The sequence below is a fragment of the Dasypus novemcinctus genome, chromosome 8 (assembly GCF_030445035.2).
Source record: "Dasypus novemcinctus isolate mDasNov1 chromosome 8, mDasNov1.1.hap2, whole genome shotgun sequence".
Classification (NCBI taxonomy): domain Eukaryota; kingdom Metazoa; phylum Chordata; class Mammalia; order Cingulata; family Dasypodidae; genus Dasypus; species Dasypus novemcinctus.
Genome location: NC_080680.1, coordinates 105,697,654 through 105,724,511, shown reverse-complemented (window position 1 = coordinate 105,724,511; position 26,858 = coordinate 105,697,654). Strand labels below are relative to the sequence as shown.

At 55.6% G+C, this 26,858-nt stretch overlaps 2 protein-coding genes across 7 annotated transcripts in view; both read right to left on the bottom strand.

Moving 5' to 3' along the window:
* AKNA (AT-hook transcription factor) overlaps window positions 1–5,757 on the bottom strand; it is a 51,454-nt gene extending 45,697 nt beyond the window's left edge. Inside the window, exon 1 of one of the 3 annotated variants that reach the window (XM_058302502.1) lies at window positions 5,657–5,757. The gene's annotated coding sequence lies outside the window, so the exon portion shown is untranslated. Of the gene's footprint in view, window positions 1–5,126; window positions 5,173–5,656 lie in introns of those variants that run through there. The other 2 variants (XM_058302499.1, XM_071217036.1) reach the window with 2 other exon arrangements.
* A 2,781-nt stretch (window positions 5,758–8,538) lies between these two features.
* Window positions 8,539–26,858, bottom strand: part of WHRN (whirlin) — a 98,356-nt gene continuing 80,036 nt past the window's right edge. The window contains exons 8-13 of one of the 4 annotated variants that reach the window (XM_004463168.5): window positions 25,702–25,734; window positions 14,380–14,451; window positions 12,347–12,872; window positions 10,366–10,547; window positions 9,597–9,719; window positions 8,539–9,375 (exon numbers count right to left, since the gene is read on the bottom strand). In XM_004463168.5, coding sequence (XP_004463225.2) covers window positions 9,193–9,375; window positions 9,597–9,719; window positions 10,366–10,547; window positions 12,347–12,872; window positions 14,380–14,451; window positions 25,702–25,734 — 1,119 coding nt within the window. In that variant the 3' untranslated portion in view covers window positions 8,539–9,192. The remainder of the gene's footprint in view (window positions 9,376–9,596; window positions 9,720–10,365; window positions 10,548–12,346; window positions 12,873–14,379; window positions 14,452–25,701; window positions 25,735–26,858) is intronic. The other 3 variants (XM_004463169.5, XM_004463171.5, XM_004463170.5) reach the window with 3 other exon arrangements.

Sequence of the window (26,858 nt, the reverse complement as noted above, 5' to 3'; positions counted from 1 at the left end):
CAGGGTCCTTGGGATGACCGATGAGACCAGGTGCCTGAAGCCCTTGGCCTGGTACAGGGTAACTGTTCACAAATAAATGGCGCTGCCTTGTTGGTGGCATGCCCACGTGGCCTGCTCCCTGCAGGACTCAGTTTAATTTTGCTGATACTGGCGATTCTCCAGTATCAGCCACAGCTCTGGCTGTGGGTCCCAGACACAATAAGGGGGTGGGGGGCAGCCAGCCCTTCAAAGTGGAGGGACTGCTGCTGTCTCCCTGTGCCCCTCCCTGCGGCCCCAAACCAGCTCCTGGGGCCACTGATGCCGCTAGAAACGCTGCCTCCACCTGGAGCAGGTAAGGAGGAAACAGGCCTTCCTCAGCCACCAAAACAGGGTGTATGAGGAGTGTGTGGCCCTACTGAGGAAAACACACACACACTCACACACACTCGAGTTAATGCTCAATGAAGAGCCAAACAAAAATTCTGCATGTGCCAGGAGTGCACTGCTAATAGCAAACTTTTATTGATGGGAAGCAGACGTGGCTCAACTGACAGAGCATCCGCCTACCATATGGAAGGTCCAGGGTTCGATCCCCAGGGCCTCCTGACCCATGTGGTGAGCTGGCCCATGTGCAGTGCTGCCACGTGCAAGGAGTGCCGTGCCATGGAGGAGCGTCCCCGCATAGGCGTGCTCCATGCGCAAGGAGTGCGCCCTGCAAGGAGAGCTGCCCCGGGTGAAAAAAGTGCAACTTGCCCAGGAGAGGCGCCACACACATGAAGAGCTCACGCAGCCAGATGATGCAACAAAAAGAGATGCAGTTTCCCAGTGCCACCTGACAATGCAAGTGGATGCAGAAGAACACACACCGAATGGACACAGAGCAGATGACAGGGGGGAAGGGGAGAGAAATATATAGAAATAAATCTTTAAAAAATAAATAAATAAATATATTATTTTAAAAAAAGAATAAAGTGAAGCTTGCTACAACATGGATGAACCTTGAGCACATCACATTGACTGCAACAAGCCGGACACACACAAAAAAGAATTTAAAAAAAGAAAGAAAAAAAAACCTTTATTGAGCATCTTTCACAAGTGGGGTAAAGGCCTTTCCATGGATTGGGATCTCATTTAAACCTCACACCAATCCAGAGAGGTAGGAATTATTCTTCCTGCCGTACAAAGGAGGAAGCTGGGTCTGAATCAAGCTGTCAAATTCCAGAGGTGACCAACTTAACCACTTCTCAATTGATCCTTGTAGTAGGTGTCCAACCTCAGTGCCCAATAATAGAGTATCATTGAAATAAATGATACTGCCATTCGAAGGAATATTATGCAGCTATTAAAAGCCATGCTGTAGGGGAGTGGATGTGGCTCAAGCGGTTGAGCTCCCACCTCCCACATGGGAGGTCCCAGGTTTGGTTCCCGGTACCTCCTGAAAAATCAAAAACAAGCAAGCAAAACAAGCAAAAAACTAACTCAGAGGAGTTGATGTAGCTCAGTGGTTAAGCACCAGCTTCCCACATACAAGGTCCCAGGTTCAATCCCCGGCCCCTAGTACCTAAAAAAAAAAAAAAGCCATGCTGTAGAATTATATTGAATGGTATAAAAACTGTGATGCTAAGTGAACAAGCCCATCATAAAATAAAATATAAAATAAATATCTAGTTTGAGTCAAATAAAGGAAAAAAACCCAGTAAAATATGGGAGGAGAGGAGGGAGGGAGGGAAGAACTGAGAAAAGGAAGGAAAGAGAAAAAAGAGAGACGAAGAGAAGGATGTACACCAAATGTTTACAATAATTACCCCTGGGTATGGTCTTATAGGCAATTTTACCTTCTTTTTGCTTATGTGTATTTTCTGAAAATAGTAGTTGCTTTAATAATAAGAGAAAAATTAAATTCACTATTCTGAAGAGGAAAAAGGAAACCACCATCTCACACCTGTGTAGAGCTTCATTCCAATGAGATGTGGGCGTGTCCCTCCTGCATTTCCCCCAGGAAAGCTGGGAGGACTGGTTGGTCTCTTTGAGATCCCTTGCAGCTCTGACTTTCTGTGACATCCTGTAACTCCCCTCACATACTTTCTCCTATTTTTAAACTCCAGATACTATGTTTCCTTTTTGTGTATTCGGACATTATGCAACAGGTTGGAACACATGAAAATCACAAAAAGGAAAGAACGCACTTAGCACCCAGCCTTAGCCACTCTTAACATTTTGGAGCAAGGCATGTGTTGTCCAATTGGATCTGCATCATCAGGTACTTAACAGACAAGGAAAGACCAGAGAGGTTACAGAACTTTCCCTAAGTTGCACAGCCCAGAAGAGCAGAGTTGGGTCTGTGTCCACAAGTAAAGTATTACATTTGAGATGAATCCCTTGCTTGGAGGAGCTGAGTGCAGCCTCCTGGACCCCTTGGCTATGGTCCCAGGACCCCGAAAAGACTGACAGCTGGGCAGCCCGCTCTGGCTTTGAACCCTGGCCCCTCCCCTTGAATAGGCTCAGTGGGGAGAATGCTGGCAAGGGCCCAGGGGATGGGCTGGCCTGTGTCCAGGAGAACCTGGTACAGAAGCAGCTCTGGGGAGCAGGGGTTTCACTTGGCAACAGAGCTGGAGTTAGGCTGACACCTGGCAAGAAAGACCAGAGCCAAGATGAGGCTATCGGCTGGGACAGAGAAGGGTCCACGGAGGTAAAAATGGGAGGCTTTGGGAACAGAAACAAATCTGGTAGATCTGACCACAGACACATTTCCAAACCTCTCTGATGTTCTCATCCATAGGCTGAAGATGCGTGTGTGTAAAGTAACAGGACAGGGAGCGGGTGTGGCTCAGTGGTTGAGCGCCTGCTTCCCATGTACAAGGTCCTGGGTTCAATTCCTCATACCTCCTACTCCTAAAACAAAACAAAACAAACAAAAAAGACATAGACTGATAGAATGGATAAAAAAATATGAGCCATCTATATGCTGTCTACGAGGCAGTCACCTCAGATGTAAGGACACAACCAGCTTGAAAGTGAAAGGTTAGAAAAAGATACTCAACGCCAACAGTAACCAAAACAGTTGGAGTAGCGATACTAACATCAGACAAAACAGATTTAAAAAAACACACAAAAAAACAGGACGATGTGTTCGTGTGGTTTAGCACAAGGAGGTGTTCAGCAAACGGGGAGCTGCTGTTAGCCTCCTCTGCGTTCCCCCGCTCACCCGCAGCAGCCTCTTCCTAGTCGCCCGCTCCGGACTCCCCTCCAACCCTTGGCACAGGCTGCTGGATAAATCTTAAGAGCATCAGGTCAGTCCCCTGCTTAAAGACCATCTATGGCTCCTGCCACTTTCAGGTGGAAGGACAGAGAGCTAGCCCGGGATCCAGGCTCAGAGTGACCTGTCACAAGTCAGAGTGCTGGTGCACTGCGCAATTCACAGCCCAGCCCAGGGGCTCGTCTCATAAAGGTTTCCTTCCCAAATCTCACACTTCAGCCAAAAGCAAGCGGGGGAGTTACAGTGGGGTGTGAGCCTTCTGGCCTGGCTCCTTTGGGGTTCCCTGCACCACCAGGAAAACCCTGATGCCCAGCTGCCATGCAGAAGCTGCCATGCAGAAGAAAATCAGCCTTCCATCCTCCAACACCTTTCACAGGCAGCTCTCGGGGGGAAAGAAAAATGAAAAAGAAAAGACCCCTGATTTGGGGCCTTTACCCATTTCCCTGGTGTAAATACGCCCACTTGGGCCAATCTCAATGGACAACACTGCTGAATGCAGGACTGGAAAGAGAAGCGCACAATCAGCCCTTGAGAGCAGACGCCAGCGCACAAGGGCACGCTGCACGCTAGCCCCCACACACATTAGCTACTACTGTCAACGCTATTATTACTTTTATTCCTTCCCTTCTCCAGACCTCAGTTTCCTCATCTGCAAACTTAGAACCTGGGATAAACAAAAGCTTTCTATGCTGCGTTGAGCCTCAAAGGGGTGCTGAAGTGGGCTGTATCATCCCCATTTAATAGCTGGGAAAACTGAAGCGCTCAGAATTGAAGCCAGACGGGGGACTCGAACCTACGTCTTCTAACTCCCAGTCCCCAGCTCGTTCCCACCTCCCAGGATGAAGAAACAGAGGAAGGGCCTGGCATTCAGGTGATGGTGTGAATGTTTTCAAAATACCCTCCCTCTCCCCACTCCTGGGGGAAAACTGGAATGACCGGGCATGCACCAGTTTCCAAAATACCCTCTCAGCACAACAGCCTACAGTGCCCGACCATTCCCAGTCTCTCTGGAAACCCCAACCCTTGTGCCTCTGACAATCTGCAGGCTGGTGGGGGCTGATGAAATCCCCTCGCAAGAATCAGTTCCAATCACATGTTGCAAATGAAAACCAGCTGGCCTTTGTGCGGCGAAGGCCACACGTGGGCACTTTCTCCCTCCTGCAGAAGCACTGAGGTCCTCCCTGGGAATAAACCCCCAAAAGGAAGCCCCAGAAACACCATGGTTTCCATCTCCCTGGCTGTAAGGAAGCCAGACTTAGGTCCCCTCTGACCAAAGGGCAGCTATTCTATTTTCTTGACAGAACCAAACCAACAGCCAAAAAAATAGTACCCACTATCTCCAGGGGAATGCCTGGAAAATTCTCTTGGGAAGTCCTTGTATGTATCTAACCTCAGTCCTTCATGCTTTAGTCTCAGCCCATTTCTTCTTGTTCTGTCTTAGAGGACAGGAATATTGTCTCTTTTCACTGCAACCTGTCTCAGATTCTCTTCTCAGCTCCAAATGGCCCAGATCTGTTATCAGCAACTTACCTTTCCAGCTTTCTCACTCAGAAGCAGAGTTTTTAAACATAGAAAATGATCTGCTCCAACCTGTCATTTCGTTCAACAAAAGCCGAGTAAAGGAGCTGGGAAAAGTCTCGTTCAAGGTCACTCGGCAAGCAGGCTTGGGCTCTGCCCGCGCCAGCCCTACACCCTGGGGAGAGGTCAGCTCCATTCCCGCCCAGCGGTGCGCCCTTGAGCAAGACGCGCACCCTCTCCGGGTCTCCTCATCTGTGCACCAGGAGGGGACTGACCTTATTTCCACAGTTCGACCACTGTCCAGACTGCCCACTCCCACGAGGGCCTTTGCTCTATCCCCCTCCCCCTGCCAAAAAGAGGAAAAGAAACTTGCTTTCGGTGTCCGGACGCGCGGCTCGAGCCGCCAGGCTGCGCGGGATGTTGCCTGGTGAGCAAACCTCACACAAATCCCAAGGCTAGGGCGCCCCACCTCCCAGTAACCACAGCAACCCGGGCCACGCCTCCAGCCCAAACACATCCCTAGTCCCCGCCAAGGACCACCCCCCCGCCTCCCCTGGGTTCCCCCAAACTCCCTCCCCTCCCTGAATTACGCGGCGGCTGGAGAGAGTGCAAAAGACAACGCCCCATTGTACGGAGGTGGAGACTGAGGCCGAGGGCGCAGCCGGTGAGGTTAGGCCCCGGCCCCGATCGGCCGTCCAGGGTCCCTCCCCTTCCCGGCGCCGCGAGCCTTCTCCTTCTAGTGCGCGCGGGGAGCCCACGTGGGAGAGACGGAAAGCGGCGCCGCCCCAGCGGAGCCGAGCCACCGGCGCCGCCCGCTCTCCGTCCCCCTTGCCGGGCTGGAGACACTGAGCCCGCGCAGGGCCCGGTACCCGCCCCGGCCCCCGCGAGCCCGCCGCGCCTCACCTGCGGGGGCCGCCGCGCGCCCCGGCTTCCTGGAGTTGCGCGCAAACAAAGGCCTCCAATCCGGGCGCGGGGCGGGGCGGCGGCCTCTCCGCACAGTCCGCGAGGCCGGCCGCGAGGGGAGGGCGGCGGGGCCGGGGGCGGGGCCTCGGGCAGCTCCGCCATCGCGGAGAGACGGCTGCGGGCGGCCGGGCCCCCGGGATCGCAGGCGGGAGGGTGGGCCCTCGGCTCCGAGACCCCGAATCTCAAACCTGGAGGTCTCGCCTCCGGACTGCGTCCCGCCCCATTGCAGACTGAAGCCGGGGGAGTGAGACATTTGTGCAAGGTTGCACGGAGCCACGAGGAGGAAGGAGTCACAAACTTCTCTAGCTGGAACGCCTGCGAAGCGGGAGTAATGATGAACTCTTCCTGGCGCATTTGTTTAGGAAGTGCCTGGCCTCTTCTGTGAGGTAGGGAGGTTTCATCGTTATCCCCTCGCACACACCTTTAAGCCAGCGGGCAACCCAGGTCCAGAGAGGGACATGAACTTGCTCAAGGCCCGCCCCCGGTTAGTTCAGGGCAGGAATCATCCACTGTCCCGGCCGAAAGTGCAAACAGACCTCGCCCAGTTCTGCCACTTGCTGCCACCGGACTTAGGGCAAATGGGGTTGCCGAGGGGGGCAAAAGAGTTAACTTGGTGCCCTCTAGAAAAAAAATCAGTGGCCCTACTTTAAAGAGCACCTCCTCCAACCCTATGGGAGGCGGGGCTTGTTAATAGCCCAGCCCCGCGGGAAGCCACGTGCCCCTCGCTGAGCTGTACTGCAACCCACGTCTCTTTCCCAGGCAGAAGGTCACTAGTACCTAAGAACCTAAACTGTACCCGGAGCAACATTGTAGCTACTCCTTACAACAGGGTACCAATTAGGCTAATATTATGATCCCCATTCAGAGATGCAGAAACAGGCTCAGAAAAGTTAAGCGACTTGCCCAAGGTCACACAGCCAGGAAGTGGTGGAGGTGCTATTTGATCCCAGGTGTCTAACAATGGGGTGTGGACTCCTTGAGCTGTGCCATGTTCTGTGTGCTCCTTCTTCCTTAGGTTCCCCCCTCCCAAGGGGGCTATCCAACCCCTTTTCTAGCTTTCTCCCAGGCAGAGATTTGAGGGTCGAATGGGTGTGGGCAGGCCCAGGCTCCAGAAGCCTAAAACTCACTCTTCCCGCCTTCCCCTTCACACAGTTTCTGGCCCTGGAAAGCCAGGGCAGGGAGGGCCCTGAGGTGCCTGTTCACGCTATCACAGAAGTGGCGCATGCCCCCTGGGACTGTGCAGCATGGCAGCTCCACCTGAGAGACAGTTGAAAAAGAAAGGGAAACTGAGACTTGGAGAGGCTTAACCTGCCCAGAACCTACTCCAGATTCCCCAGCGAGGGAGAAGCAGACCCTGTGACTCCCAGCCACTACCCCCACCCCCAGCTCTGGCATCGTGAGTGAAAATGCCAGGGCCACAGGAGCAGGGGTCTGGGTGGACCTCTGATCATGCTCCCCCTCTCCTATATTCAAGGCTGCCTTAGCCCAGGGTTTTGGGTCCCTAAAAGTCATAGGCCACTTGCTTGTCCTAGGACTTCAAGTTGTGGGAAAAGCAAGTCCAGGCCTCAGGCAGCCATGGGTCCAAATTTGTCCTCTTCTGCTTGCTAGCTGTGTGACTTTGGGCAAGCAAATTGAACTTTCTAAGCCCACTTGCAAAGAATTTTTTTTTTAGGTTGAAAATTCCACAGGGAGGGGGACCTTCACCCTCAATGGGGTGCCCCTAAGTCAGACCCAGAAATGCCAGAGCAACAGTTCCTGAAACTGTCTCCTGCTCTTTCAGAGAATAAACATGGGCCCATGGGTAGTGGCTGCTGGGGAATCTGCCCTCTGAGGAGCTGGACCAAGTGGGGAGACGGCTGGCAGGAGGCAGGGGCAATCAGAACCTGCCTGGCAAAAAAAAAAAAATCACACCGGTGAGCTAGGGCCAGGGAAACCATTCCGTTCCACAGGGATGCACAGGGACGTGGGGCCTGGAAGAAGATGTGGCATCACAGCACCAGAGGACTGCTTCTACGTTCACCATCACCCCAACTGCAGTCCTGTATCTTGGCTGATGCTCTAGCCCTTGTACAGCATCTCAACCCACCAGCCTCCCTGCCCTGCCCCCTGTGCATTTTGCTTTTAACATCCCGCATTGGGCTCTTTTTGGAGGGATGCTCTGGGAACAGCTCTGCCTGCACAGGTAGAGAGCTGGCAGCGACTGGGGATTGACCACCCCTCTACTTGCCCAGAGACCGCCAGGTGTGGAGGGATGAAAGCCCAGCCCCCTTGCCTGGAGTGGAGCTGACCCTAGCACAGCCCACCCTCCAGGCTGCCCCAGAGCTTCTCTCTGGGGGACTGTGCCTGAAATCCCATCCATGCTGGGCTTCTACCCCCCCCCCCCCGCCCTGCTCCTTGTCCTGCTCCCCCTTCCCTCACTGGTCTCCCCTAGAAGCACTTCTTCCTTAGTACATCCTTTGCATCCACAGCCTCATCTCGGAGTCAGCTTCTGGGGAACCTGCTTGCGGCAGGCCACTTCTGCATGTTTTAAAGCATTTGTGCACATTTTGCATTCTGCCTGGTCATATATCTGGATGCATTTTCACCTAAAAATACTAGCTGTAAAGCCTTGAATTTTGCCCTCAAACCTTCTAGTAAGGTGCTCCAGGACGTAGGTGTGGCTCAAGGGTCCCCGCACAGCCCACTGTGTCTCAGATTGAGCAGGGGTCTGGGATGTAGGGAGGTGGGTGTGGTGTTGGGTGCTCCTCCCACTGTCCTCCCCACACACACACACCGGAAGTCCCAGCCACCCAGGCAGTCCACAGAGCACACTGGCCCCTAACCTTGTTCAGATGGCTTTATTGAAAAATTAAAGTCATAAGCTCTGTATATAAATACACTGACTTGCCGGTCACCCGCAAAGCCTCTGGGATAGGCTGGGGAGGGTGGGGCGATGTGCCCTGGGGCCCCCAGGGGTGCAGGGTGGGAAATAAATAATACATACCATGGGGATAAGGAGGGAGGGGAACGGGGCACAGGGGGTGCTCGATGCTTATTTGTGGCACTAAAGGGCCTGCGAGATGCCCCCTGCTCAGGGGCCGAGTCCACAGATTCTCCCGTGACCTCCCTCTGGAGGCTCAGGCATCGGGGCGGGGCTGGGCGCCCCCTTCCAACTCGGAGAAACAGGCCCTGGGAGCTTCTGTCGCATGTGCCAAGACACGGGCGCTCTGCCCCTCCCCTTCCTTTCTCCCCTTCCCTTGACCCACACAGGTCTGAGCGCCTACTGTGTACCCGGCACGGCACGAGGTCCCGACCTGACCTTCTGTTGGCCTCGCCAGCCTTCTTCTTCCCCTGGCTCTGGTCCAGTGGGCCGAGGTGCAGTGGGGGGCATCTTCCTGGCCCCTCACCGCACAGTCCCGGCTCCTCCAGGAAGTCAACAGTACCAGGAGGGAGACGGGACTGGGGCCGGGGCCGGGGGAGCGGGGGCGGCGGCGCCCCTAGAGCAGCACGTTGAACTCGGTGACCAGGAAGTCGATGTGGTCCCTGTCCTTGGTCTTGAAGGCCTCGGCGATGATGCGGGCGGCCTCCCGGTGCTCCTTGCCCCGAAGTGTCAGCCCGTTCACTTCCAGGATCACGTGGCCCACCTTGAGCTGCCCACAGTTGTGGGCTGAGCCGCCGCGCTGCAGGGGTGAGAGGCAGGGCATCCCGAGGGTCAGGCCCAGCCTCGAGCACCCCACTGCGTGCTGGGCCCCGGGTCAGGCCTGACGCTGCCAGCCAGGCAGCTACGACCTGGGGGTCCGTTGCCCTGATGAGGGAAATCGAGGCTCAGCGAGAGCCTGGGTCTCTGCGGGTGCTGGGGGCGAGGCTGAGAGGGGGGCCTTCGGGGAACCACAAGCAGTACCTGAATCGTGACGATCCTGGGCAGGGGCTGGCGGGTGTTGGCGCCGCCCTCGATGGCGATGCCCAGGGTGGCCGCGCTCTTCGTCACGCGGACCAGGGTGGAGGTGGGCTCCAGGAGGCCGGGCTGTGGGGCGAGGAGGAGACCACTGGCTAGGCTGGCACGGCGGGCAGGCCTGGCCGGGGAGTGGGCTGGGCCACGATGGGCCCCTTGGACCAAAGAGCAAACCGTGGAAAATAACAAGTGTTGGGGAGGACACAGAGAAATTGGACACTTTGCCCATTGCTGGTTGCTCGGAAAGTTACACGTAGAATTACCGTAAGGCCCAGCAATGCCACTCCTAGGAATATACCCACGAGAACTGAAAACAGGGCCTCGGATACTTGTGCGGGAATGTTCACAGCAGCGGCTTTCACAATAGCCACTGGCGAAAGCAACCCAGATGTGCCTCGAGGGGCGAATGGATGCAGGACCTGTGCGCCTGCAGTGGAACATGCTCCCGCCCCCAAGGGGATGAAGTGCTAACGCACACTACCGCATGGATGAACCTCTAAAACATCATGCTAAGAGAAAGCAGCCAGACGCAGAAGGTCACGTATTGTAGGATTCCATTTACGTGAAATACCCAGAAAAGGTAAATGCAGAGAAAAGAAAGCAGAGGGCTGGGGGAGGAGGGCCAGGGGGCGAGTGCTTACTGGGGCAAGCTGACGCTGCTTCCCAGGACCACCCAGCTGGCCTGCCCCAGCCCTCTCACCCAGCCCCCCTCACTCACGGGCTTGGCGGCCCCCTCCGTGGTCCTCTCGTTCTGAGGCAGCTCCTTGCTACTCCCGGTCTTGGTGGACGCTGTCTGCCTGCCTCGGCCCGGGGCGCTGGCCTCCGCCTCGCCAGCGTCTACACCGCTGTCCTCGCTCAGCGTCTGCCCACTGTCAGAGAGCTGGGACAGCGTGGAGGCTGCTGGGAGGGGGGGACAGCTATTTATTCTGCAGGAGCCAGGGAGGACTTCCTGGAGGAAGTGACAGAGTTGGAGGCTGGAAGGTTGGGTGAGATTCCCCAGGTATCAGCGGAGCAAGAAATGAAGGGATCATGCTTGGCTGGAGGGCAGAGAGACTCCCCACCACCCTCCCCATCTACTAAAGGCCTGCAGTTCCAACTCGGCCTGGCCCAAGGCCACCGTTTCCAGGAAGTCTGCCTGGACCATCCAGTTCTCAGCCATCAGTGCAAGGATTACAAAACAGGTCAGAGGTCAAATCCAGCCCACCTGGGTTTTTCTTTTTAATTCATACACTGCTATCAATTTTAAATGATGGCCAACACATTCAAATGAGGGGATTTAACATAAAAATTAAACTTCTAGATTCTTGAGAAAACAGGGAAGGCCTGCCGCTCCTGGCCAGTAGCCCTGCATGACCCCAACTGGCCTGAGCAGACTGGAGGGCATGTGCCTTTTGGCTCACCAGACAATCCCAAGCTGTTACCCTCTGTGCACAGCCTCCTGGCCCCTGAGTTTGGACCCCAGGTTAAGAACCCGCACTCTGGAGTCTGGCGGGTCCGGCTGGAATCCCGCACTTCCACCGAGAGCGGTGCAACCCTGAGCGAGCCCTACGACCTCCCTGAGCCCCGTGTTCCCTATGAGAAGAGCGATGATGCCTCTCCATGTTAAAGACTAAAGGATATGCTGCAGGGAGGGACGCCGTCAAGAGCAGAGACTGGAACCAGACCGCCTGGCTCCCCAGTTACTTTCTGTGCCTCTGTTTCTTCATCTGTAAAATGGACGTGCTAAGAGTACCAATCTCACAGGGCTGCTATGAGGGTGAAATGGGCTCACAACATAAGACGACTCCTAGACCTGCGCCTGGCACACGGTGAGCACCGCACAAGAGTGAGCTCTTGGGATCCGAGGCAGGCGACGTGCTGGAGCTCTGGTTTCTTTCCTCGTCCTGCCTGCTCGCACCTTAGCTGCCTCCCCTCACTACGATACCTGCATCAGAGGACCCCGCATCCTTGTCGGCCCGCCCACTGGCAGCAGCAGGCACCCAGCACTGCCCCCGACCTGGCCGGCCACCTTCCTGGGTGGCCCCGCAGGTGGCTTTAAGCCACAAGATGGCAGCAGAATCCAACAAAATGCCTGCAACTCAGCGCTCGCTGGGGTTCGGGCTTTGTGGGCGCGGGAGGCAGGCTGCAGCCTGCCTGCCGCCCCCTCTGCTGAGATTCCACCAGAAAATCAGGGGCCGCAGCCTCGGGCTGGCCTGGCCAGGCACTGGAAGGCCCGTCCTGCAGCTTCTGCACCCCCGCACCTGCTCCGGGCCAGGTGTGAGATAAAGAGCCAGCAGAAGCCAGCCCACCCTCGACAGCCCAGTCTTGGGGTGACTGTTAGACAAACACAGGGTGCCCAGGACTGGGGGAGCAAGAGGAGCTGGGTGAGGAGCCCCCGCCCCTCACAGCAACCCTCAAGGGTAGTTATCTTTATCGCCATTATGATGGGGAAAGCGGCTCCGCGAGGCCACACAGCTGCAAGCGGCAGGGCCAGGAGTCAAAGCCATGCCTCAAATTCCAAAGCCGCCCTAACAGGGCACTCAGGACCCCGTGGCTCTGGCCGCTCTGACCTGAGCCCCGTACATCTGCGCTGGAAGCCCCCTGGGTGGGCACCGAGTACCTCCCCCCATGTAAGTGGACCGTAGGAGGGCAGGGGCTGCCCGAGGCCACAGCCTGCGCCTCTCCAGGCTGACCCCACCCCGGGGCCCACGGGCACTCACCACGCGCCTGGGGCAGCGCCCTCACTTCGTTCACGTCCGGCTCGCTGTCGGGCCGGTGCACCTCCACCATGACAAAGTGCTGGTTGGTGCCCGTCTGGTCTGGGTGGCCGGAGGGCGAGGGTGGCGGAAGGCAGCCCCCCGCCACCGTGGCCTCTGCAGGGGGGCTTTTCAGGTGCGGAGGTGACTGGACCCGCGGGAAGGGCCCGATGGGGTGCTGGTTGACCAGGGCCAGGTGGGCGTCCAGCGGCCCCCTGGGGCCAGGGTTGGCATGGGAGACGGAGGCGTAGATGGGGGAGGAGGGCGAGTCCTGTGCTGAGGAAGTACCCGGGCCTGGCACGGCGCCCGCCGGCGGGCTGCGGTTCCGCAGGGCCGTGAAGGAGAGGCCCGACGGGGAGGGCCCGGAGGAAGGTGGCTGCAGGTCTCCTCTCCCCGGCTTCCTGGGCGGCTGGGCCGGGCCTTGGGCCAGAGGCGGCGGGGGAGGCGGCTTGAAGCTCGGCAGCCCCTTGGAGGTGGATTTGACATCATCCTGCCAAAACACCCAGCAAGAGCAGAAGGAGTCAGAGCCCATGGCGGCGGGAGGAGGGCGGCCCCAGCAGGCCCGCCCGGATTCTGTCCCGTTCTGTCTATCCCTCTTGGCCCCGCCGCCCTGAATTATGCAACACGCCAGTGGAAAACTTCTCCCCAGCATCTCCGCAGCTGATAAGCGTCGGGGATCTTGGCGGGCGTCCCTGGGGACAGCATCGTTACCTTTGGGAATCGAAGCTCTTGGCGTCGACCGGGGCTTGTCACAGGGAAGACTTAATTAAGAGGTAGGAGGAAGAGGACGGAGCAGAAAAGCATTTCTTTGGCTTTTCTTCTTCGGGGATTACCTTGGCTACTAGAGATGGGGGATGTGACCAGACTGGCAGACGGGGGTGGGGGCATGGGGGGGGGTTGGGGGGTGGGATGGGGACAGTGAGGGATGGGCTGGGGAGCTGCTGTGTGGTCCCGGGCCTAAGTGTGCCCCTGGGCAATGGGGACTACCACGGGTGTTAGTGAACAGAAGGTGCTAGCCAGGTGCCTGCAGCCCAGCAGGTGCTTGGCAAGCCACAGCTGTGGACAGCGTGATCACTATTTGCGCACACCAACGCCTGGCCCTGCCAAAGCTCCGACTACATCACAGGTACTGCTCTAAGTGCTTTATATAAATTAGTTCACTCATTGTCACAAACTTACGGGGCCAGTATACTGCCATCATTCCCGTTTGACAGACAGGAAAATCACACAGGGAGGTTCAGAAACTTGCCCCAAATCCCACAGTAAGTGACAGAGGTGGGATTTGAGCCCAGGTGGTCTGGCTCCAGTTTAAATGCCATTTAAGAGTCATTTGGGGAAAGCCACATTTGGGGAAAGCCCCAGCCAATCACGGAAGACACTTTGCTTATATTTAACCTGCCTCCAGCTTCCCTAAGCCAACAGCCTCCGGCCAGGGCATCCTCAGAGCCAGCACTTCTTTTCAATATAAAGCTTTCGTACTCCTTGCCCTGCCTTCGTGTCTCTGCCAAACGCCAGTGCTGGTGGCTGAGCCCCTAGCTACAGCAAATGCTGAATAAATAGACTGTTTATTAAAAAAAAGCCATTTGGGTCATAATCACAAAGGGACCATTCAAGCCACTGATAGGTGCCCACAAGCATAAAGTCAGAGTTAACATCCACTTCTGGCCCAGTCACATGCCTTTTCAAGGAGTTCTGTCCACATGCTCCACATGTCAGTCCTTGATCCCATAATGGTGAGAAAATGCATCAAAAGCAAGCTCCAACTCGCAATCAGGCTGTGGTCAAAAGGCCTGACGGCCCACCCAGGGTCACGGGGAGCCAGCCTTCCCAGCGCCCGGGGGAGAGGGCGGAGATGCTGTGCGGGTGCACAGGCCCTGCGGGCTCTGGAGGCTCCTGCAGGCCTCTGCGCTCACAGCTCCCCGCGGCTCCCACCAGGAGGGGGGCATCTCCCAGGGCCCTGGCCGGCCGAGCACCGCTAAAGGGCCAGAGGTGCTTACCAGGGAAACATCTGGGAGGGTGTTGATACTGCCCTGGACAGCCTCGCCCGTCTCCTCCAGGTCCAGAGTATTCTAGAAACAGAGGAAAGCTAGGTGAGCAACTATAAACCGAGAGGTGGGAACCAGGGTTGCTCTCCCGGACAACATCTCTGGGGCCCCATGGCACCTTCAAGGGTTTTATCTGAGTCCTGCCATGCCCCACTCCACTGGAATTTACTTTAGGTGTTCAAATCAAAGCCAATTTTCTGCCAGTCCTTTTGAAATTAGTTTGAGATGCTCTGATCATTTGCAGCACCCCCTACCCTGAACTACCCAGAGCTGCTGTGGGGGGGGGGGACTCCAGCCTTGACTGGAAATCCTGGAGCTCAAGCCTGAGCAATGCGCTCAACGCCCCCAAACCCAAGAGTTCTCTCTGTACTGCTTCCAAAAGAATCCCAGGGAGCAGTGAACATGAGATACAAATGGGGGAAAGTCTCCTTGACTTTGAAGGATTTTAGTCCTGAGGGGGGCGGTCTCAGGTTTAAATGGGCCTTGTTTTGCAACCCTGTCCATTTCTTCCTTCCTTTCTCAACTCGCTGGAAGAAGCCTGATGCTCCCTCGGGTGACGTGAGCGAGGCTGGCAGCCTGGAGGGCTCGGGAGCCAGCTCTCTCTACCCAGGACGCAAAGAGCCTCCACCACTGATGCCTGGCGCAAGTCGCAAGGGCTGAGATCGATATGAGCCAACTCTGAAGCTCCAGATGGACGAGGGGCAGGGGACACAGTGTGGTGAGGCACCTCCTTGCTTTCAGGGAGCTCGAAGATTCGAGAAGTTGGCAAGGAAACAAGGAGGGACTGTGCAGAGGGCGGGGGTGAGGACACCGGGCACCGAGGAAGCACAGGGACAAGTGTACCACGCAGGGGGTGGTGGTAATAGTTTCATGTCAACTTGGCGAGACAATGGTGTCCAGTTGTTAGGTCAAATACTAGCCTAGATGTTGCTGTGTATTTTGGAGATGGGGTTAACATCTAAAGTCATTTGTTGACATTAAATAAAGGAGACTGCCCTCTGCAACGTGGGTGGGTTGTACGGAAACCTTAGGAGCAAAACCTGAGGTTACCTGGAGAAGAAATTCTGCCTCAAGACTGCAACACCGACTCCTGCCTGGGTTTCTGGCCTGCTGGCCCCGCACTAATGAGTTTCAGGCTCAAGATGGCAACATGGACTTTTACCAGCATTTCCAGCCTACCCTGCAGATTTTGGACTTGCCTGCCCCCACAATCGCATGAGCCAATTCCTTAAAATAAATCTCTTAAAATACATAGACCCTGGTGGTTCTGTTTCTCTGGAGAACCTTGACTGATACAAGAAAGCTTCCTGGAGAGGAGTCTGCAGCTTAAAGCTGAATCTTGTGGGTGAACCGGGAAAAGAGGGGGAAGATGGGCATGCACAAAGTGTAGAGAAGAGAGAATGTTCACGAAGCTTGGGTGCTCTGCCCGAGTGGAGCCAGGAGCTGCCTGGGCTTAGCCTGAGGACAGAGGGTTACAGTGGAGATGAGGTCAGGCTTGCCTTCTATGAAGGTCTCCTTTGCTCCCACCCTCTCCACCACACCGGTCAAAAACCACAGCACGCCAGGGCCTGCACACATGCTGTTCCCTGTGCCTGGAACATTCCTCCCCTCAGCTGTCCACAAGGCATGCTCCCTCAAAACTTTCCAAAGCACCATCTCCATGAGGACGACCCAATCCCCCAGCTAGCATCGCAACTCCCACCTCACCCCCTTCCCTGCTTCATTTTTCTCCTTAGCCCTGATCACTATGCAGTGGCCAGGACATAATCTTTGAAATATATGTCAGATACTGTCTCTCCCACCACACAGCCTTCTGGCGAGTTTCCATCTTGCTTGGAGGAAATACTCAACTCCACACTCAGGTGAGCACATGACCTGGCCCCTCACTGCTGCTCCTCCAGTGCCACCGGCTCATTCCCGCCTCAGGGCCTTTGCACTTGCTGCTGCGCTCATGGCTCACTCCCTCACCTCCTTTAGCTCTGCCCTCTGAGAGACCGTCCCTGACCAGGCCTGTCTAAACCCCACCACCACCTGTCTATCCCCTGCCCCTGCTTTGCTTTATAACATCTTCCATGTCCGGACGTCATCCTACTTACCTGCTTATAGTCTGTCTCTCCCATTGGAATAGAAACTCCATAAAGGGTGTACCTGTGACTACCTCATCCCCACTCTCCCCAGTGTTCGAAACAGTGGCTCCCTGATACAAAGTTACTAAGTGAATTAATATGTGACCGAATCAGTGGATGAATCAATCCATCACTCCAGCCATCATGGGGAGCAGGCCAAGCAGGCAGCTGCTGCTGTCCTGAGAGCAGTTAATAGTGGCTTGATGGAGGGAAAGCACCGACAGTGGGGGTTGAGGTACCCGCACCCCATATCCCCTACAGCAGAGGCCCCAGACACTCCACACTGATCTGCCTCTTGAATGACCTCCTTGAAGCCCTGAGCATTCAGCATCGGGCAAGGGGCATGCGATCATGAAGGCCAGTCTTGGGGATCCACCAAGTGACCAGAGCCCCAGATCTGGTCCCCACCATGCCTCTGCCACAATATCAGGCTGACAAAGTTGAGGCTTACGTGCAAAGCCGGGGCTCCTGAACCTCTGCCTACTCCCCCCACCCCCATCTCCTGCACACTGCCCCTGGAGGGTGCTGCTTGCAGTCCCTGCAGTTCACGAGTCAGTGTGTGTGTGTGTGAGCAGGGAGGGCGTCCTTAGGGACCGGGAGGGGCAGTGATGGAGCTGTTCTCTTACCCACTCATTAGTGGCACCAGTTCAGGTTTGCCACCTCTGAGGTTTAAGATCACACCCAGCTCAGCCAATTATAGCTGAGTGACAATGGGCAAATTGCCTCCCTACCTGTGCCTCGGTTTCCCCACAAGTACCTGCCTCGTGGGATTGATGTGAGGACTTGATATGCTAGTACCTATAGTGCTCAGAACAGGGCCTGGCACAATGTATGAGGGAAGGCTACTGCTCCATGCTTCAGAGGCCCAAAGGCCCTAGATGCTGATGACTATGCTTATGAGCCTGTGTGCTTGAAATTAGAACTGGGCCTAGAGCTGCAGGGTGCCCTAAGAGTTACCTCCTGAGAGCCTCCATGTTGCTCAAATGTGGCCACTAAGTCAAACTCAGCATATAAATGCATTACCTTCCCCCCAGCTTGGAACATGACCCCCGGGGATAAGCCTCTCTGGTGCCAAGGGATTACTACCAATCACTAACTGGCGATACAACTAGAAAAAGACCTTGAATAAAAGGGAGAAATGGAAAGACAAATGAGATTATATGGCTAAGAGTCTTCAAAAAAGAGTTGGGAGGTCATCAGAGGGGTCGCACTTACACAGGCCTCAGCAGGATCCCAGAGACAGCCAAAGTAGATACAACCCCAGGTACTGGTGCTCCTGAGGGCTATGGAGACACACAGACTCTATGATCATGACAGATGGCTCTGGAGTTCAGTGCCTTGTCAGTGGGCCCTACTTTGGAATTTGTGTTTCTGAGTGTGACGAAGTTGGACTTAGATGTGACCTTTCTTCACATGCCTCTTCTGTCACTTTCACTGAAACTGTGGTTGGCGATGGGGTTGGTATATACACAGGAGACTTGAATCTCTGGACTGGTCATGTGCCAGCTGGGCCCTGAGCCTCAGCAGAGTTGCAACTCCTACTCTCCGGTTTGTTGGACTTACCCAAGTCAGCTAACAGGGAGGTGAAGGTGGTCAACCACCACACCAGGTAACCAAAAGTGTCTATAACTCCAAGCAGGAAAATCACATCCATCAACCATGTGGGATCTAAGCCCCTTCTTGATATAGAGGTGGAGTGGACATCACTATCGCAGGGTCCACAGGATGAAGGAATAAAATATGGATTAAAGTAAACTTACTGGTACTCTACTATAGAACTATTGTGACTAGTAATGGAAGAAACTGTAGCACTGATTTGGAGAAAGTGGCCATGGTAGTTGCTGAGGGCAAGAAGAAGGAAGAAGAGATGTGATGTGGGGGCATTTTCAGGCCTTGGAGTTGTCCTAAATGATATTGCAGGGATAGATGCTGGACATTATATATCCTGCCATAACCCACTGAATGGACTGGAGGAGAGTGTAAACTACAATGTAAACTATAATCCATGTGGTACAGCATGCTCCAAAATGTATTCACCAAATGCAATGAATGTGCCACAACGGTGAAAGAGGTTGTTGACGTGGGAGGAGTGGGTGGGGTGGGGTGTGGGATATGTGGGAAATTCTTGTATTTTTTAATGTAACATTTTTTGTGATCTATGTATCTTCAAAAAAAAATACAATAAAAAAATAAATAAATGCTTAAAAAAAAAAAAAAAAAGAAGCAGCCTGAAGGTCTTGCACATCTGCCCCCCGCAACCAACTGGACTGCCAACGCCTTCCCGGGCCTGTGGGAACACCTCAGACAGAAAGGAAACCAGGAGGCCTCCTCTCAGCAACCTCACCCCCCAAAATCCCATAGTGAGTCCAGCGCTCCCTGCAAACCGTGCAGCCTGGCACAGACCATCCCGAGTGCAGGCGCCTGGCGTGGTTCCGGCAGTCACTTCCCAGGAATTCCCAGAAGTCGACCCTCGTAACCCAGGCTCCAGCGGATGGCAGAGGGAGGAGACAGGGCTCCTCGGAGGGGCAACCGCTGCCACCTCCCCACCTCCCCCGGGAATTCGACCTGGCAGAAGCGAGGTGGAACCAAAGACATGGGACTCTGTCCTGCTTTGGTGCACTGGGAGCTCCGATCACTCCGTCGCTGAATGAGCACTTATCAGGCAGCTCTGACTACTCAGTCGCTCAACTAGCACTTATCAGCCAGCTCTAACTTACAAGGAAAGACAATGACATTATGGTGTCCCCAACTCCCCACAGAGGACCATGGACAGCAGCTGCTCACACACTCTTGTTTAGGATCACTGATGGGGCTGACCTAGTAAAAGGGCCCCCTGGGAGGGACAGGAAGGCTCTGAACCTTTTTGTCATGCACTGAAGGGAAGGCATGACTCTCCTGGAAGGAATTCTAGAGAACTACGAATTGTGGAGGAGCCTCATGCAGGGTGCTTTACTTACATGATCTCATTTGATTCTGCCAACAGCCCTGTGAGGCAGGCCCTGTGGTTTTCCTTCTTTTCAGATGTAGCATCTTAAGCTCAGAGGGGGATGTGACTTGTCCAAGGTCACACAGCCATTCGGCAGATCAGGATTTTAATCCAGGTTTGATCACTCCAAAGCCTATGCCACCCTACCCAACCCCAGAACTGGCTGGGGCCCTAGTACTGCAGGAACCAGAGGGCCCCCTCTGAAACAAGAGAGAAGGCAGCCATCACTGGCCCCTGGCCTCAGCCTCATTCTCTGCTGGTAAAAGCATCCCAGAGCCGAGGCAGCAGGTTGGGGGTGTGGGGAGACAAACATCTAGCCCTGGGAGGGAGGCTTGAAGTGGAGCAAACAGCAGACGGGCCACGGTCTCCCATCTGCCAAATCCAGACGCTCAGGAGCCCCGAGTCCCCGAGCCATGCTCCGTGGGCATCTGAAATAGCTGCAGACAGCAGGCAAGGAACTGGGGGGGCGTCAGCACAAACGTTCGTGCCACAGGCTTCGGGAGGCGGATCAAGGTCAGAGCTCCACAGAAGCAGGCCTGTGTGTCCCGCCCACCCCTCCCACCGCCTGGGGCACCCTCTGCCCTTGTGCCCACCGGGGCCAGAGCCCAGCCGGGGACAGACCAGGTGGCTCAATTAATCCTGCCAGGTGGGACCCTGCACCCACTCTCCAGCTGAGCTGTGAGGCTCAGAGAGGAAAGGTCTCCTGCCCACACACAGCAAGGACAAGGTGAGAAGCTGGATATCGTCAAGGTCTGACTCCACATCCTGGGCAGAAAACCTGCTCCCCACAAAAGCTAGCACACCTCCAAGACCCGCGGCCGTTATCCCCAGTCTCCTCCTGCCGAGAGTTTGTGACAGATCTGATAATTCCTCTCCTGAAGAGAAATGAATGCCTTTTTACCCCAGGGCTCTGGTTTCGTAGAACTGCAGGACGACAAGAATCCAGTCAACAGAAACAAAACCACCTGGGGCCACCACGTGTGCTGACCTCTGCCAGGTGGGCTTGTGATGTGAAGGGCAAGTAGCGACGCATTTGCTTGGACGGCGCCAGGGCCCAGGTAATGCTGAGCGCCCAGGGGCACCTCCGCAAGTGAGGCGCCGCCCCTCCCCTCCCTCCCTCCCCCCCTGCCCAATTCCTGGGTTTCTAGGCCTTCTCCCTTCATTACAGAGGAAGGGCTCTTACATAAAGATGCTATTCTCAGCTCTTTGTTCTTCCTGCTTCTTTACTCAAAGTCAAGCCAAGATGCTCCCACCATCCCACCCCAAAATACACCGGAGGCGGAGGGTGGCTGGCCCCTCCTTCGTTCTGCATATGGGGAAACCGAGTCACAATGGGCTTCCAGACGTCATCATCAGGGGCCTAGACTTCTGTCCTAGGGGCTGCTGACAAGAGCGAGAAAAGGGCAGAAAGAGGGAGGAAAGAGAGAGACCAGAGAAGGATGAGCGAGGATAAGAGAAAAGAAAAGGGAGAGGGAGGGGAAAGCCAAGGGGAGAAACGAAGGAAGGAGAACAGGAAAGGGTGGTGGCAGAGCCGGAGCTGGGGGTGGGGAAGGGGAGACTGACCCCAGGACCCGTGGGACTGAGGGAGGGGGGAGGACAGTGAGCCCCGTAGGACCAGGAAGTCCTGGCGTCCCTGGGGGTCAGTGGGGCCACCCAGAGTGAAGGGGCGGGGATCCAGAAGGATTATGGGACCAGGCCCTGGGGATGGAGAAATGCTGGTAAAGAAGGGGAACTGCCTGACCTTCAACTTCTCCAAGCGTAGAGGAGGGGTGGGAGGCTGGAAGAGGAAGGTGAGGTCAGAGGGACCGCCTGGGGCCGACAGTCACCCGGGCAGCTGAGACCACGGAACCTGCTCAGCCGGGTCAGTGCTTTGCCTCTTGACAGGCCTGGCTCAGCTGCTCTCCTATTTGATCGTCAAACCAGAGAGGCCCCGGGAAGCCTCTGCACGTGCACCTCCCAGGACCGGGCTCACGAAAGCACAGGAAGCTTGCTCCCTGCTGAGCAGACCCGGCTTCCTTCTGCTAAGCTGAAACTGCCTCCAGCATCTCCTTCCCAGTGGCCATAGGAAGAGGATGTGGTTGAGTGGCTCAGCCCCAGACTGACCATGTGACCCAGAATCCCTGGACAGAATGTGGGGGGCCTGTGGCCTGGCTGGTGGAAACACGGCATCTCTGTTTGCACTCACCTCTAACTGCAATGGAACATCTCCCTCCATTGTACTGAATGTGGGCCACAAACCTCCAGTAGAATCAGCCGGACTTAGGACACTGGCACCAAAAGAGGTCACTATTCTTTCCTATCACAGACCAGTTGCTGCAGACGTCCCCAAACCACTTAGACTCGTCGCGGCTTTGCAGTTACAGCTGTGACTAACCCTCGGCCAGGTTTGCTTTCAACAGGCTACTAAAAAAGCATGTTTTATGATTTGTTTGAAAACTGTGTCGCATTATATAATTTTTCTGTGCAATTCTATGTGTTTTGTTTCAAACATTTTCAAATGTCATTCTGAGAAGGGTTCCAAGGTCTTTACCAGCCTGCAAATGAGGTCCGCGGCATGGAAACGGTTAAGAGCCCCAGCTTAAGTGGGCACTGCCTCCAACTCCCTCACCCCTAGCAGGGAAGGAGCAGGGCAGCCAAAACCTCTGTAGACCACACCGAAGACTGGCTGGGAAGAGCGGCCCTCTTTCCCTCTGCCACGGCAGCCACTCTGATGGTGGACTGACAGGACTGGGGGTGCCAGGGGGTACTGAGAGGTCTAGGGATGGAATGGCCTCATCTACACAGAGAGCGACAAACTCCAGCCTCGCTGGGCCCCGTCCAGGCACTCAGCAGCTGCCTGGGGCCCTCTTGGGTGGGGGGATAGGAGCCAGCCTGCTGCAGCAGCCCCTCGGGTGGCCCCCTCCAGCCCGCCCCTGAGCTCTCTCCACACTGCAGGGAGCCATCCTGCAAGACGCAGCAAACAGCCTCACATTGCTCGCTGACTGCAGACCTTCAGCGCTGCCCCACACGCGGAGGACTGAACCCCAGGCCCCAGCTCCTCCTGCTCCTGACCTTCGCTCCAGCCCCCATCAGTCCCGACACTCTGGCCCCATCAACCTCCTTTGGGTTCTTCAAGGGGCTGCCTCCCTCCCAGCTCCCCAAATTGCTCCCACTGCCTGGCTGATGCCGAAAACCTCAGCCATCAGCTCCAACATTGGGGGCCCACCGTGTGTTATCACACCACGCGTCACCCCACTAATCATAGTGTGCATCATGCAGCTCTTCCTGGGACAGTTTGATGTGATGCTGCCTCCCCCAGTGGTGGGCAGGTGCCACGTCTCAATCACTGCTGAGTGCCCAGTGTCCAACTCACAGCCGGACACGTCGGATGCACTCAACAAATGCTTGCAGAGTGAATAAAGGAATGGTTGAATGAATGAATGAATGAATGAACAAACGAACGAATGAATGGAGTGCCTTCCTGCTCCCCAATGAGGGAGGACTTGCCCAGTAGCGGATTCTCTAAACCCATCCAGACCGGACCAAAGTGAGAACGGCAGGAGGGAGGAGGCCCTCTGATAGTCTGCTCCATTTCTGGAAAGAGCGGCCTTGACAATCAGGAGCCTCTGTGGCTAGAGGGGCCTGAGACAGGCCCAAGCATCCCCGCCTTCACTTTGCCACGATGAGGCAGGAGGTACGGAGGCCATGGAGGAGCAGGCCCGGGAGCCCCTTGTATGCACGAGTCCTGGAGGACAAAACCTCTCCAATCCTGGAGGAAATGGTCTGAGGTCAAGATCGGGGCAAGTCCCAGCTGCTACCCCTGATCTCAGGGGCATCCTCGCTGAGGGTAGAGGGTGGCCTTGGCCTCTATCATCTCCATTCTTCGGGTCCTTTTCCACCTTTCAGAAAAATAATAGCAGAGGCGCCCATGTGCTCCACACCAGCATGACACCAGGCGGGTCCACTCCTGCTTCCCCGAAGCCTAACAATCCACCGTACAGACGCAGAAACGAAGGCTCAGAGAGCTGGCCGTCACTGCCCAAGGTCACACAGCTACCAGCTGGGGGAGCTGAACGGGTCTGTGGGATTCCGAAGCCTGTGTACTTAAGCCCTTCTGCCACAGGCCTGTTTTGCACCAGCTGAAGAATTCAAGAAAAGTCAGGCAAGCCTTTCTTCTCCTTTCAATCAACAGTGCTTTGAGCTCGGCTCTCCTGGCTGACATTCTTTATGGGGGGAAATGATATTGTTTGGAGGCAGTAAAAAAATTCTCTGGGCTGACTCTCTATTACACAAATGGAAAATAAACGCAATTTGTCAAGGGGGGAAGGCTGCAGTTGATTTCCTTTGATTAATTGTGTCTGGTTTGAGGGGAGCTGGCTGGAGAAGGAGCCAGGTCGAACCTGGGATTGATAAGCTTGCAGCTTGATCCAGGGAATTCAGGCTAAATGGAAACAGGCTCCATTTGGGGCATCCGCCTGAGGCATCTGGGTCACCAATACCTGGCTGCCAGATGCCACCTTGCCTGTCCGAAAGCCAGAACACAGGACATTTTCCTATGACGCACGAGGCGAATGTTTAGAAGGCTGGAATGCTGGAAGACAATGTTGAGGGTCACTGGGGAGGATGGTTTCCTTTTCACTTCGGTTCCACATTACCTGGGCGGCTGCACTGCGCCAGGCCCTGGGCTGGCACTGGGGACACAGACAGGAGAAAGATGTGGTCCCTGTCCATGCCCCACCAGCTCTGTCCATTTACCAACTCGTGAACAGGTCCAGCGACGTGACAGGCGTCATAATGGAGACATGGAAAGCACAGGAGCTCCGGAAGGGAAAGGATTCGGGCCATGAGATGGAAGTGTCTGTGGCTGTGGTGCACTGAGATTTGGGGGTTGTTTCTCAGCATTATTAGAGCAGAAAGTGACTAATATGTGGCATTGTTGCACTTAGTGGTGAATAAAGAAATATTATTTGAGCACTCACTCTGGAGGAATACAGAAGCCCTTGTTTGAATACACTGAAAAGTGGCAGGACTATGGAGCTGCCGTTCCTCGCCTCGCCTGACCCAGAGGGGACTCTCAACTGCCTCGGGCTTACAGGTGGGGAGACAGAGGCCAAGAGTGGGGGAAGGAAGAAAGGGGGGAGGGAGGGAGACGGACAGATGGACAGATGGATGGACAGATGGATGGTGGATGGATGCAGCATAACAAATAGCTGGTGAGAGCCTACAGGAAGGAATCACAACCAGGCTTTGGGGGTTAACAGTATCCACTTAGAGGCAAGCAGACCTGGGTTCAAATCCTGACTCCACCACTTTACAAGCTGTGCAACCTTGAGCAAGTCGCTTCTCTCCTCTGAGCTTCAGTTTTCTTCTCTGCAAAATGGGGATCATAGCAGTACTTGCCACTCCCAGTTACTAGGAGGGTCAAAGAAGATACGATTGTAAATTGTTATCACAGTGCCATTGAGAACCCTCGCCAAATGTTGGCTCCTATTATTATTAAGAAAGCAGTTAACAAGGGCAGGCTCTAGGCTACAGACTCAGTGGTGTCTACAAACACCACTGCTGCCCTCAAGAAGCTCATGATCAAGCAGGGAGACCAGACAGACTGGCACAGATGATTAGAATATAACAATGAGACCAAAGCCATGACTAAAGGAAGCCCAGGTAGGCGGGGAAATAGGCTGAAAATCACATTCCTTCAGAGGATTGGGGAAGTCTTAGAAAAAGTAAATCAGGGACGTCTTCTTGGAAGAGGTGGCACCTGAGTTTAGGGCAAAGCACACGCAGAAGATGGCCAGGCCATATGACATGGGAGGAAGACCAGTCCAGGCAGAGGGCATGGCACATGCAAAGCCCAAGGGCTCTCAAACCATCTCCACATCACAGAAATGATGAGCCTTGTTTTACAGACCCTAAAACTGAGCACACAGAGGAAACTACTTGCCCAAGGTCATACAGCAGGGAAGCAGCAGAGCTGGGATTGGCACCGAGAGAGCAGTCTCACGCCACAGCCCGAGAAGGGCCGGTGAACAGGCATCCAGGAGAGAGAGGGAGAGCCGAGAAGAATCCCCAGATCCCACCAGAGCCGGGTGCAGGCGGAAGGGGCGGCAGGAAGGGCCACGGCCCCTACCCCCGCCCCGGCTAAGGAACCCCCACAAGCCCACCCGAGAGGAAGGACGGTACCTCCATCAGGTCTATAAGCCACAGCAGCCGCTCCTGGGGAGAAAGGGTGGACAAAAGGCAAAAAGAAAAACACATCAACTAAAGCTCAGGGATGGGGCGGAGCCCAGCAGCCTGCGCCCCAAACGTCACTCGAAGGCAGGGCACACCTGCTCTCCGAGCCCCTTTCTACAGACCTTCAGATATGAACACCCCAGGGCGGTGGTAAGAGAGGGGAGGGGAAGCAGGGGCCCCACTGAGCCAGCACCCCTTCCTTCTCTTGTCCTTGAATAAAGCTGGGGGCCCACTTCTGGGCAGAATGACACTTGTCCTTGAGAAGGGCCTTCCGGGGGTGGCCAGGCACCTTGGGGCAGCCCCGGGACTGCCCAGTAGTTGGGGCTGGGGTCATTATTCCCATTAGGCAGATGGAGAAACTGAGGCTCAGAGAAAGGAATGACTTGTGCCGGGTCCCACCTGCTTATAAAAGGCAGAGCCTGAAGGTGACCTCTGTTGGGAAGCCCCGGTCAGGGAAGGTCTGCATTTCGGGGAGCCGAAGCCCTGCTGTGGCAGAGGAGCCGGGGCTCAGACATGCAGGCCCGGGGTCCCCGTGCTATGCGTGTGGACGTAGGCGGTCCCTCAGCCCTGCACCTTCCAGAAACCTCCAAGTCTCCCAAAGGGCTTGGTCAAGGGGAAAGAAAAGGGGCTTCACCTGCCCTCGGGCGTGGACAGCATTGGAGATGCTGGCACCAGGAGGAGGTCCAGGCATCCCTGGAATAGCCCCCCTAGAAGCAGGTGGAGCAGCCCCAGCCCCCGTGTGAGTGGGGACGTGGGGCAGAGGTGCTGGGCCTGTCTCCCAGGCTGCCGCTCCTGCTGCAGCAGCTTGCTCCTGCAGCCCAGGAGCCCACCTCGTCGTGATTGGTCCTAGTCCTGACACTCACCTGCCACTGGCCAGGTCACGGACTCTGAGTGACAAGTTCTCAGAGCCACTCCCACCTCAGAAGCTGGCAGAAGGGCTCGAGGACCCCTCACCCCCTCCATCTGCCCCCCTCAGGTCTGCCTTCCCTGGGCAGGGGAGAACCAGCCTGACCCTGACTCCCAGGTCCTTTGCTGGCTTATCAGCCACCCCGACTCCTCCAAGTCCTCCAGCCGAACTACCCTCATGTGCCGAGGCCAGAGCCAGC